General features: G+C 42.2%; 1 protein-coding gene across 1 annotated transcript in view; it reads right to left on the bottom strand.

Moving 5' to 3' along the window:
* The window catches only part of TTLL11 (tubulin tyrosine ligase like 11), a gene marked incomplete at its 5' end in the record, with an annotated part of 308,449 nt that overhangs the window by 172,104 nt on the left and 123,010 nt on the right, over positions 1 to 13,335 (bottom strand). Inside the window, 2 exon segments of the mRNA XM_006150515.2 lie at positions 3,058 to 3,173; positions 3,945 to 4,040. Of these exon segments, the coding sequence (XP_006150577.2) occupies positions 3,058 to 3,173; positions 3,945 to 4,040 (212 nt within the window).

Below are 13,335 nucleotides of genomic sequence, written 5' to 3'. Positions count from 1 at the left end.
TTATTATTATTATTTAATTTGCTATAGGGCACATGTGCTCACTAGAGAGAGACAGAGAGAGAGAAAGGGAAAGTGAGAAAGCAAGCCTCCAGGTCTGGGACTCAAACTGCTGTTGGCCACGTGGGAGTCCAGTGACTTAACCACTATGCCACCTGCTGGCCCCCACAGGATGACTTTTGAACTTCTTATTCAAAGGAATCAGAATACTAATGTCAAGGTCATCCTAAAAAAAGTGAACCATAGATTTCCATCCTGCCATAGATTTCACCAAAATCTCCGCACAGTGCCAGGCCACAGGACCTAATCTCTGCTGATGAGATCAATAAACTATCAGAGAGTATATTTTCAAGGAGTGACTCTTAATGCTATTAATCTGACCAGATTGCAATTAATCCATTGCTTTCTCTTAGGGATGACTACAGAAACCAGCCACTGCATACACTAGTGGATGCTAGTCGTGTCTGAGTTGCTCTGAAGCTTTGACAGCCCCGACACACTGCCATTTGGAAGCGCTGCTCAGTGGAAACCACACCTGCTGGGATTGGCCCATACAAACTACAGATGCCTTTTCGGGGGAAGAACATTCTTGAGAAGAACTCAGCCCAGCAGGCGCCATCTAGCGTGACTCAGAATATGATAAACACTCCCCCAGAGTAACATTTCTTGCAGGGCAGAAGCACTCAACCTTGGCTGTGTGGTAGAATCACCTAGGGAACCTAAGAATGTGTGTGGCCAGGCCTCCAGCCCAGGCTAATTAAAATCAGCATCTCCAGAAGTGGAGACCCCAGTACTGGTATTTTTGACGCTCCCCAGATGGTTCTAATGAGCAGCCAAGGGTGAGAAGCACTACCGTAGGGGGATTCTAACAGTTTTTGGGTCTGAGCCCAATTGGTGAGAAGCCTCTGTAGAGAAACCTGCAAAATACCACTCGCATAGGGTAGTCAGCATCCCTCCCAGCCTTGAACCATAGCTGACAAGTGCTTGGCTTGTCTGGAGCGTTACAGTCTACCTGATTTGTAGGGAGAAGGGGTTATATGAGAAGTGCTATTTGAATGCCTGTCTGATTTTTCTGCCTAAAACATAAGCACAAAATATTTACCGGCCCTTACCCTGTCAGAGCCTGGAATTCGGTAAAAACATAACAAATAAAATACTCAAGGAGAATGTCATTCATTCCCAGGAGGTGATTCTACAGAGGGAGTGTAGGGGAGGGTGTAATGCAATGTAATGTAATGTCCCACTGGGTGGGCGGGGATGGAGAGGAACCCTAACTGTTGCCAATGTAGTAGAACTGTCAGACTGTCATTAAATTGGCTCTGCAAATTTTGAAACTAAAAGCTTACAGTGTAAGAACATAAACATCTGGAAGAAAATTAAAAAGACAGGCCAGCAGGTGGCTTGGCGGTTAAGGCCGCTAGATCTCACGTGGCTGACTCCGTGGTTCGATTCCTAGACCCGACAGCTTGAAAACACCAGGCATGCATACATGCCCAAAACCCCGAGTAGAGAATGGAGGAGGGGGGTTCTGGCATGCCATTCTTCCTTGGGTGGTGGTGTGGGGGCGTGATTGCTCTCACTTTCTCTCTCTCTCTCTCTCTCTCTCTCCAGTGAGCATATGTACCCTATAGCAAAAACAAAACAAAACAGAAAGAATGAAAATGAAAGGGTGGCAACTCTTGGGCACTACGAGCTCCTCACCCGGGAACCTGCCCTGTCCGTTGTGCTCGCCCACCCACCCGCGTCCACCATGGCTGACGTTCAGCAATTGCAAGGAAGATGGTGCCTGGTGGACAGCAAAGGCTTTGATGAATACATGAAGGAACTAGGTGTGGAACTAGCTCTGCAAAAAATGGGTGTAATGGCCAAACCAGATTGTATTATCACTTGTAATGGGAATAACCTCACTGTAAAAACTGAGAGCACTTTAAAAACAACACAGTTTTGGGAACCAGCAGTTAGCGTAATGGCTATGTTGCTGGACTCCCACGTAGTCGACCGCGGTTCGCGTCTCGGACCCGGTGGCTTAAATCTCACGCCAGGCGCGTGTGCGTGCGTGCCCAAGATCCCGAGAGGAGAATGGAGGAGAAGGGATTGCGGCGTGACCATCCCCCCTGGGGGGTGATTTCTCGCTTTCTGTCTCTATGTCTCTGTCTGTCTGGCGAGCGCACGCGCCCTATAGCGAAAACCTCTCAAAAAAAAAGAAAAAAACCACAGTTTTCTTGTACCTTGGGAGAAAAGTTTGAAGAAACTACAGCTGGCGGCAGAAAAACTCAGAGTGTCTGTGACTTTAAGGACAGTGCATTGGTTCAACATCAAGAAGAGCGGGATGGGAAAGAAAGCACAATAACAAGAAAATTGCGAGATGTCACCTGTGCTCGAGTCTATGAAAAAGTGGAGTAAAAATCCCATCGTCACTTCAGAAATCAGCTGTGAGAATGGACACGCTCAGTTCAATGAACAAATCTCCATACTGCTTTTTTCTTCATTACTGTGTTCAATTGCCTTGATCGTAAACATTTTACATAAAACTATTTCCATATGTTGATTTAATTAGGATTATTCCTTTGGTTAGTAAATAGATGTGTTAGTGCTAAAAAAAAAAAAAAAAAAAAAAAAAAAAAAAAAAAAAAAAAAAAAAAAGAGGCAACTCAGGAGGTTCAGGTTACCTGTGTCCTCTTCTCCAGCATTTTACTTCCCTCTTCCCGTGCTTGGGATTTCGAAGACAAGCACGAGGTGAACAATGTAGGCAAGCAGAGACTCTGTCATTGAGGCAAATCAGGTTCCTAGAAGAGCCTCCCCAGAGGTGGATAACACTCAGTTGGGTGTGCATCAGCTGAGCCCCACATGTGAGATAAATGGAAGTCTCCATCTCCTGATTCTGAGTCACTGGTTGCTTGGGGGTTGATATTTTATCGAATGAAAATACGATTTCTTAGATTGTTTAATATGTAAATCTCTCTCACAATGTTAACAAGTTCTGAGAACTTAACTCACCTGCTTAAGGCCTGGAGCAGTAGGAAGCAGAGCTGACAGAAACGAACGACATAAAACACTTACTGGTTCTCTCTTTTCTTCTTAAGTGGATCCATGAGGCGCAGTGTGTCTCTGATCACAGCCACCTTCACTTCTTCATCCACAAGGCTGGGGACATTTTCAAACACCCCTGGAGAAAGCTTAAATGGGTAAGGATTTCATGTTATGGTGGAGTCTGTGGTTCAATGCCAAGCGGCAATCAGCATTCAACCCTCCAACTAGCTCAAGGGGTTGCGCTGTTAAATTTTGCTTATGCTAATCAATAGAAGAGAATTCTCAAAGGTTCCCCATATACTACCTTAAAAATGTCAATTTCATTTTATAAATGAACAAAATCCAGGAAAGAGAGCACTATGTTTTTCTGATGATCAGAATTCTATATACTCCCTGTAGGACATTTGGACATATAGTATGGGGCAAAGAAAATTAAAAGAATTGAAATAATCCCCCCAAACCCTTATATTAATATTTGGTATGTTTTCTTCCAGTTTTTTTTTTCATCTTTTCTTTTTTGGAAGGAGAAAAATATAACCACTGTTAAATGTACTATTTATCTTAGTGATTCAAGCATGCCGACATGGCTAAATCATATTCATAGAATTTCAATTAGTTCATCTCCTGAGGCTAGCTAATTAGTTCATGTCAAAACTGATGGAAAGACTCAGCTGCTTCTAAGTTTTTAGATCTCAAAAATTGGAAGAATGGCATGCTGGGAAATTATCATAGGTCGGATAGGTCTTGTATTACTAGACTGCCTTCAGAGCTCCACAAAATTAAAATTATTTTATTGGGAAACAACTTTGCTGTTAAAATACAAAAATGTCAGCTCTCATTTAACCAAGCGAATGACCTGAGAGGAGGGATATTTGGTTGTCTGGCAATACAGTCAACGTGATACTGGAAATACTTACTTCATGCTCATGTTCGATTCTCATGCTGGGATTTGCATTTACTTCAAGGAGTATAGGCTTCAGATTTTTCATTAGAAGAATGTCAAAGCCTAAAATCTGGGCAGGATAAAAATAATTCAGAATTACTCCCTCTAGCTATAGCTTTGTGTCAGGGGTTGAGGACAGTATTAGGGTCATTAAGGTAAAAAAAATTCAAGCTCAGTCCCCAACCTTGGCCTTGATCCTGTTTCTTTTGCCCATAGCCCCTCTTTCTCTGGGAATTCCTGGCAGGCCAAATGGACAGTAGAACGTACTCTGGGACTGTGGGTAATAGCATGAGTTCGCAGGGTGCATTTCAGCACTGTGTCGTCTGAAGTGCTGTAATGTGATATCCTATTTCTTCTTTAACAGGTTTATTATTATTATTATTATTACATTGAGGATCAGTAGTATAACAGTTCCTCAGTTTCTCCCTCTGCCTTGTCTTCTCTCTCTTCCATTAAGTTTCTTCTTAGCTAGATCTCTGAAAACCCAAGGCTACCTTTCTTAACCTGGGGTATGCATTAGTATCAAAACCACTGCATCTCCCAACACACACCTACTGAGGGTACTTCTCAGAATGGAACTGCAGGAAAATATATTAAAAAATAAATCCCCAGGCGATTCTGCTATATGCTCTTTGTTAGGGAGAAGGGAATATTTATCAGAGACACCTACTAGGCCCGACTTAACAATCCAATGCAGTTAATATTTACAATTTTATTAAGTCTTCATGATGGTGTGTTTGAAGTAAAGATTATGCTCTCCATTTCGCAGGGGCAGAAACTGAGTCTCAGAAAGACCAATGGAATTGCCCAGATTGCCTAGCTACTAAATGACAGAGCTGGATTTCACACCCAGGTAGGATTGACTACATTACTGGTTTGAACCAGTATAAGATGACAATGTGGGGCCTCTTGTTTAAAAAGTATTCATAGTTTCATGATTATTTCATGACGGTGAACAACAGAGCCTTAAACCCAGCTGGGAGCCCTTCTGAGAACAAGACCTGTGTAATGGCCCAGGTCACACAGCCATGAAGCAGACCCTGCAACCCAGCTAAGGCCAACACCATTTAAAATGCCTATTCTTGAGTCCAGCCTGCTGGGTGAGGGTTTGTCTTCCAGCCCCCCGGCTTCTTTCAGTTCCTCACTAGCCCTACAATTGGGGCAAGTCACCCTGTGCATCTTGTTCTCTCTGCTTGAAACAAAACTGCACCTGGATAACTCCTCGCTTTGAGACCTTTGGTCCTAATTAGACTCAGACTCAAACTACAGGGACTTCGGATTCTCAAGAGGACTTTCATTATTTCTATAAAAGTGATAACGTAAAAAGTTTTGAATGTAATTGACTCAAGCCTAAAGTCTCAAGAAATAATATAGAGAATAAAAAAGAAAAAGATATGGCTGTAGACACCCCTCCTCTGGACTCAAGAAGAAAAGATGAGGGAAATTCATTTAGTTGTCTATATAGAATATTCATTAGTTAAATGATAATTATTAAACCGTAGCTTCGTCCTTATTAATGAAGTCAGAGCCTGAATGACCATTTCTGGAGGTGATTCAAAATGAAGTTATTTTTCAGTGAAGGGCAATAAGGATGAGAAGTTGGAAAAAGTCATCCTTCCTCTATTTTTCTTTCCTGGGTCATAAAAAGAAAGGGCTGGAAATTCAGTAGAAAATGTTATATGGATTATAGATCTGCTTAATAATATATGACAAGTGGATATGAGTGATGAGGTCTTTAAGAGGCTCTGGTGACATCATCAGTCTAACTTCAGACCTGGTCTGAGACATGTGATGTTGACGAGGCTACAGAAGTGGCAGGCCACAGTGCCAGCGTTTATCATCCTTAGTCACTGACTTTCTGTGCTACATCTCAGAAGTCTGGCTTGTCCTTTCTCAGTCTGGTGAACTCTTCCCAGATCAATGCCCAGTGGTTTTATGACTGTAAAACTGTTGGAAGACTGGAAGCTAGAGTAGGGGCTGGCAAAAACCTCATGGGCCATACTGGCCTGTACCTGCCGATAGCAGAAACTTTGGTGGGTGCGTATTTTCAGGTATAAAAGGTTTTGTACAGTAATGTTTCCGAATCAGAAGAACCTGGTTTATGAGCTCAGCTCGGTCTTGTCCTTTAGCTAGATGACATTAGGTAAGATGCTTAGCCTCTCCTGAGCCTCAGTGATCTCATCTGGAAAATGGGTGATAGCAATAGCTGCCCATCCAGGGTTTTGCTCATGGAAGAGAAAAGTAGTATCTAGGACTATCCTCATCGTATAGAAGGCACTCAATAGGTGCTAGCTCTCTTTTCAGTTTCCGGACAATTCCACTACCAAGAATGGCATTAGTGTGCTTTGAAGTCACAGGGAGCTAATCTCACATTGTCACTCTGCCTTTAACTTTTACGTGATGACAGGCAAGTTACCTAGTACGGCTAAGCCCCAGTTTTCTCATCTGTCAAATGAGACAATGAATAGTACTTAACTTATCTCAGTTCATTTACTCATAAAATATTTATGGAATGCTTTCTATGTCCCCAGACCCATTCTACTGGAAATAGACAAAGCTGCCCTTTGGAGCTTACATTCTAGTAGGAGAGACAGAATCAAATAAAGATAATGCACTGTAAAATATGTTCATAGTACCTTATATATAGTGCATGTTTAAAGGAGATCCACTTTATTATATTTTTTCACAAGTTTAAGGAAATATGAATTATCTTTTCAAAAGTTTAAGGACATATGTAGCATCAATAGATCTCAGTAAACAAGAGGAGCTTATTTTGTCACAAAATCCCAGAATGTCTGGGCTGAGAGAAAGTCAGGAAGGCACTTGGTCGAGTGTTTTTCAAAACCAGTTATTTCCTGGGGAAGGAAGGGGAAGATCAACCAGGTCAGATCACTGTTTACCTATTTTACATACTGAGGTTCCCAGAGAAAAAGCTTTACTTTTCTTTTTCTTTAAAAATCACCATCCGAGTCTAACTCCAACATTACACAGACCAGGAAGCTGTAGCTTAGAATGGGGAAACTTCTCTCCAGGTTGCCCCAGCAGCTGGTGGCAGAGCAGGGACTGGGAACTTGTCAGCCTCATGCTACTCTCCTTCCCCAAGTAACCAATCAGCAGGGGGGATCCTGGGGGACTTAAGGATACCTGTTCTTCATCCCTGACCTCTAGAAGTTGAAGAGAAAGGACCCTGAGCTGCTGATAGTACATTTATGCAAAGTCTCCTAGCTATATTCCAAGGACAGAGGATGCTCTCTTGTGCTCTAGACCTACCCATCAATCTGTATTCAAAGTATTGCCAACCGGGAGGTCCCAAACTCCTCAAATTCAACATATCCAAACTCACTATCTGCAGCCAGCAGTCTCCGGAACAGTCCCGATGATCCCACCTGCTGGTATTCATGTGTTTGTATAATTCCACCAGACTTAAGTGTGAGCCACACCTAGTGACTTGTTTCTAACAAATAGAAAAGGGCGGAAGTGACGGAATGTCACTTCCAATATTAGGTTATAAAAAGACTCGGGCCTTCATCTTGAGGTGCTTTCTCTCACTCTCCCTTATTTGCTCTAGAAGCCACCTGCTATGAGCAAGCTGTCCTATGGAAAAGTCCAGATGGTAAGGAATTGATTTCCCCAGCCAATAGCCAGAAAGACCTGAAGCCTGCCAACAGCCATGTGAGTGAGCTTGGAAGAGGATCTTTTCCTGTTCAATCCTTGAGATAATGGCAGCCCTGGCTGACATGTGGATTGTAGCCTTGCTAGAGTCGTGGAGCCAGAGGCAGTCACTATGCCTAGATTCCTGATCCACAGAAAATGAGATCATGGGTATTTTTTGTTTTAAGCTGCTAAACATTGGGGTAATTTGTGACAAAGCAGTAGATAACAACTATACCACCTTTTCTCTAAAATCTACTTCCTGTATTTCTTACCCTCCCCATCACACAAGTCAAAACTTTCTCCTTTAACTCCTCCATCTAGCAGGTCATAATTCCTGTATGCCTACCTCCTACGGAGATTCCAAGACCCATCTTCACTGCTCCTGCTATGAATCAAATCTGTACCTTCCCTCCTCTTTTCCCTGCTCTCAAACTCATCCCTAGATCATCTGGCACAAGGGGCTGCCAGAGTAATTTTTCTAAGTTACCACTTCTCTGTTTAAAATATCTGTCTACAGGATGAAGCCAAGTTCCAAGGCCTGTAGTACAGATTTCTCTATGACCTGGCATCTGTCTCTTTCTCCTCCCACTCACAACTGCACAGCGTGGGCTCTAGTTGTACAGAACTACTAGTGGTTCTAGCATGCTTTACCACTCTCTGTCCTTATACTTTTCTACCAAGAAGGCCTTGTTTACTTTATCAAATATTTATTGAGCACCTTCTAAATAGTAGACAGTATTCTAGGCACTGGGGATAAAGCAGTGAACAAGATAAAGCTCTTGCCTCTTGGAGCTTTATTTTAGAGGGCAGAGAAATCAAAGCAAGTGAATGATTACAGCAAGGTAATGGGCTAGCCCTGTCATGCAGTGGTTAGGCACTGTGTATTGGAAGCTGCATTCCACATGGCTAACCATGATTTGAATCTCAGTCTTAGTGACTTGAAAAACATGATGGACATGTATGTGTCATGTCCAAAACCCTGATGGAAGGAGAAATGGAGGAAAGGGATTATGATGTGACCACAACCAACTGAGGGGTGGGGTGCTTTCTCTCTCTCTGAGTACACACACCCCGCTGGCAATCAAAACATTAAAAGAAAAAAAAAAGTAATGTAAGAATGCAAAGTGTGATACAGTGAGGAGGAAATTTGCTAATCTAGATATGATGGCCAGGGAAGCCTTTCCAAGGAGATGACATGTGTTATTCTGTTGTCTTCTGACTAAAACAGTTTTTGTTAAGAATATTATGGCTATTCTTTAAGGCTTCCCTAAATATATGTCTTTTTCTCTTTAGTTGCTTTTAAAATTTTCTTATTATCACTGGTTTTCCATAATTTTTTAAAAGCATGGGTGTGTGTGTATGTGTGGTATAGGTTACTTAGAATTTCTTGAGTTCGGGGACTATGTCACTGGACTCCCATGTAGTCGACCATGGTTCAAATCCCAGACCTGGTGGCTTAAACTCACACCGGGCATGTGTGCATGTGTGCCCAAGATCCCAAGAGGAGAATGGAAGAGAAGGGATTGCAGCATGGCCATCCCCCCTGGGGGGTGATTTCTTGCTTTCTGTCTCAGTCTTCCTCTGTCATTCTGGCAAGTACACGTGCTCTATAGCAAAAACCTCTCCCCCAAAAAAGAATTGCTTGAGTTCTTGTTTTATAGCTTGTATTGTAATTAGAGAATTATGGTCATTATTTTTTCTAATCGTTCTCTGTGTCTTCCTTCTCTCTTCTGCAGTAGAGCTCCAATTACACATATATTAGACCACATGATGTTATACAATAATTCACTGAGGGCCTGTTTTCTCTTTTTGTTTTTCCTCTGTAATTTTCCTTCATTTAATTTTAGATGGATTTTATTGCTATGACTTCCAATTCACTGATGATTTCTTCTTTAGTATCTAATTTGCTAATAATCTCATCCAGTGAAATTTTCATTTCAGAGGTTGTATTTTCTTCTCTTTCTCTGTTCCACTTGGTTCTTTGTAATAGCTTCCATTCCTCTCTTCGTTAAGCTTATATTTTCTTTAAAAATTTGTACATAGTGGGGCTGGCAGGTAGCATAGTGGCTAAGGGCACTGGACTCCCACATGGCCAACTGTGGTTTGAGTTCTGGACCTGGCGGCTTGCTTTCTCACTTTCCTACTTTCTCTCACTCTGTCCCTCTCTGGTCACATTAACATAAGTAATAAATAAATAAATAAATAAATAAATAAATAAAAGTAATTCTTTTTTAAAAAGTTGTAGATAGTTACAAAACCCGTTTTAGCTTCCTTTTCATACTATTTTCATTTCTAATATTTTAAAATCTGTTTTATTCATTTATTTTCCCCTTGGTATGGGTTTTAACTTTTCCTGTTTTGTGGACTGTTTAGTACTTTATTTTTCATTTTTCTTTTTTTTTTTTTAATGGGATACTGGACATTGTGAGATTACAAAGCTATTAGGTCATCTGGATGTATTATTCTGTTTTTCTATGCAATCCTGACTTTCCCAACAACCCAATAAATGTCAAGATTTTATCTTCCTTTTAAAGTGCTGGGCTTGATGTAGGCAGACTGATCTGCAGAGCAATCTGATAGCTTTAAATCCTGTTTAAAGTTGTTCAAAGTGGGTGGGGCTAGCATTACCTTCATTCCAGGAAGATTATACCCTACCCATTAAGGTAAACATCTTTGGACTTTCCACTGAATGCTCTCTTGGTAATCAGGGACACTTCACTTTGGGTGTTCAGAGTCTGAATACCTCCCTGCCCTGTGTGAGCCCTGGAAGTTGTTTAGCTTATCAGTTTCCTGATGATCTTTTGCCCAGCTTTGTGTATTAGTGCTCCACACATACATGGTTCGGAGCTCAGCAATGATTCACGGGGATCTCATGTAGATCTCTTGAGCTCTTTTCCTTTTCAGAGTTTTTTTATTTTTTATTTTTTTTAAGAGAAGGTAACCCAATAAATGTCAAGATTTTATCTTCCTTTTAAAGTGCTGGGCTTGATGTAGGCAGACTGATCTGCAGAGCAATCTGATAGCTTTAAATCCTGTTTAAAGTTGTTCAAAGTGGGTGGGGCTAGCATTACCTTCATTCCAGGAAGATTATACCCTACCCATTAAGGTAAACATCTTTGGACTTTCCACTGAATGCTCTCTTGGTAATCAGGGACACTTCACTTTGGGTGTTCAGAGTCTGAATACCTCCCTGCCCTGTGTGAGCCCTGGAAGTTGTTTAGCTTATCAGTTTCCTGATGATCTTTTGCCCAGCTTTGTGTATTAGTGCTCCACACATACATGGTTCGGAGCTCAGCAATGATTCACGGGGATCTCATGTAGATCTCTTGAGCTCTTTTCCTTTTCAGAGTTTTTTTATTTTTTATTTTTTTTAAGAGAAGGTTTTTTTTTTTCCCTTTCCAGAGTTCTGACTCATAATTTCCAGCCACTTTAGAGTCCCCAAACTTTGATGTCCTTCTCTTCAGTTCATTGAGGTCACCAGGCTCTATTTAGTTCACCCTTTCAGAGCCCATATTCTAGAAACTGCCTCCAGCTAGAACGCTGAGGAAACCATAGGAATTACCTAGGTGATTTCCCCCCTTTTTCAGGGATCACTGTACTGAGCTGTTTGTTGTTCAAAGGCTGGAAAAACTCATTTCATGTGCATAGTCATATATATTTCAGGTAATTTGTTATTTGCAAAAGAGGTTAAGTTCAGTCTTTGTTAATCCATCTTGACCAGGAGGTGACATATGAACAAGGGACTGGATGAAGTAAGAGGATAAGTTACTTTTGAAGAGCTGGGAAGAGCATTCTGGCAGAGAGAAGAGCAGGAACAAAGGCCATTTTTGAAGAACAGGAAGGAGGAAGCAAGAGGGAGGTGGCAGAAGACAAGGTCAGATGGAAAGGCAAGGGCCAGATCAGATGGTATCTTGTGGCCCTAATGAGCCAGGACTTCAAGTGCAATGAAAAGCCTTAGAAGGGTTTGAGCCAAGGAAGAAACTTGATCCAGTTTATGTTTTTAAAGATCTCTTTGGCTACAGTGAGAAAAACAGGGTAAAGACACAAAGGTGGAAATTGAGACATCAATTAAGAGCCTATTACACTGGGCCAGCAGATGGCATAGTGCTTACGTCGCTGGACTCCCATGTGGCCTACTGCAGTTTAAGTCCTGGACCCAGTGGCTTGAAAATATACCCAAAGTGTGTGTGTGTGTGTGTGTGTGTATGCCCAAGATCCTGGGAGGAGAAAAAAGAAGGAATTGTGGCATGGCCAGCCCCCATGGAGGAGGGGTGGTGATTATCACTCTACTTCTCACTGTCTCTTTCTCTCTCTCTGGTGAGCACATGTGCCCTGAGGCAAAAACCTCTTAAACATAATAATAATAAATAAAATTAAATAATTCTTGGGACCAGCAGTTAGCGTAGCGGCTGTCACTGGACTCCCATGTAGTTGACCATAGTTCGAGTCCCAAACCCAGTGGCTTAAATTCATGCCAGGTGTGTGTGTGTATGTGTGCCCAAGATCCTGAGAGAAGAATGGAGGAGAAGGGATTGCAGCGTGGCCATTCCCCCTGGGGGACGATTTCTCGCTTTCTCTCTCTCTGTCTCTATCTTTCTGGTGAGCGCACATGCCCTATAGCAAAAACCTCTCAAAATAAATAATTCTAAAAAAAGAAAAAAATGAGACTATTCCATTAGTTCTAGTACAAGGCCATGACTGGTTAGACTTTGATGGCAAATAGAGTAATTGTTGAGAAGTGGTTACATTTGGATAGATTTCCAATAGTTACTTATGGTTTGGGTATAAGGAGGAGGAGAAAGGAAGAAATAAAGATGACTTGGGTTTCAAATGCTGTTCCTTTACTGGAACAGGAAAGCCAAGGAGCCTTCAAGAGCTGATGTTGGCCGTGGTAAATGTTTGATGCTCCCTAGCTATCCAAGTATATGATTAAAGTGGGCCATTGGATACGACAGCCTGGAGTTCAAGGAGACGTCAAGATGGGAGCTTTAGATTTCAGTCAGCATCATATAGCTTGTATGTAAAGCCTTGGGTGTAGATGAGATTATTTAGTAAGTGACTGTGCATAAGAAGACACACTGCCAAAGCTTGAGCCCTGAGGATCTTTGACATGGACAGGTCCAGAAGAAGAGACTGAGAGACAGCAGCCAGGGAAGGAGGGAAACCAGGAAAATTCCTTACCTTTTTCTGGCTTGGTGAATTATTCATGCCTTTGGCTCCAGCCTAAGCATTTCTTCTTCTGAGAAGCCTACCCGACTGGGTCAGGGAGTTTGTTACTCCCTTTTCTGTGCTCTCCCGGCATTCTCCTCATGCCTTCTCACAGTAGTTCGTATGTGGGATTGGAAGTCTCATGTGTGGGTCTTCCTCACTAAACTGTGTACTCCTCAGGGACAGGAACCTTGCCCTAAGTATAACCACATGCACTACACACAACTTGGGGCTTGTCTCTGGGTGCCCAGGAGCATGTTAGAGTCCAGAGGGAGAAAAAAGCTTATGTATCAACAGTAGCCAAGGAAAACTACAGAGAAGGCGGGACTTGAACAGCACCTTGCAAGGCGTTCGATTTCGAAAAGCAGTGGGAACGGGAGCGAGCATAGATTGTGTGGGCCAAGACAGAAGAGAACAAAAGGATAAGACTGGAAATGCACAGATGATGTCCGAGAGGCAGGAATCAGATCTGTTCTGCAGGACAGGACTGCAGGGCTCGTGTA

The sequence above is a fragment of the Tupaia chinensis genome, unplaced genomic scaffold (assembly GCF_000334495.1).
Source record: "Tupaia chinensis unplaced genomic scaffold, TupChi_1.0 Scaffold000289_1, whole genome shotgun sequence".
NCBI lineage: Eukaryota > Metazoa > Chordata > Mammalia > Scandentia > Tupaiidae > Tupaia > Tupaia belangeri.
This window is presented reverse-complemented; position numbering and strand designations above follow the sequence as displayed.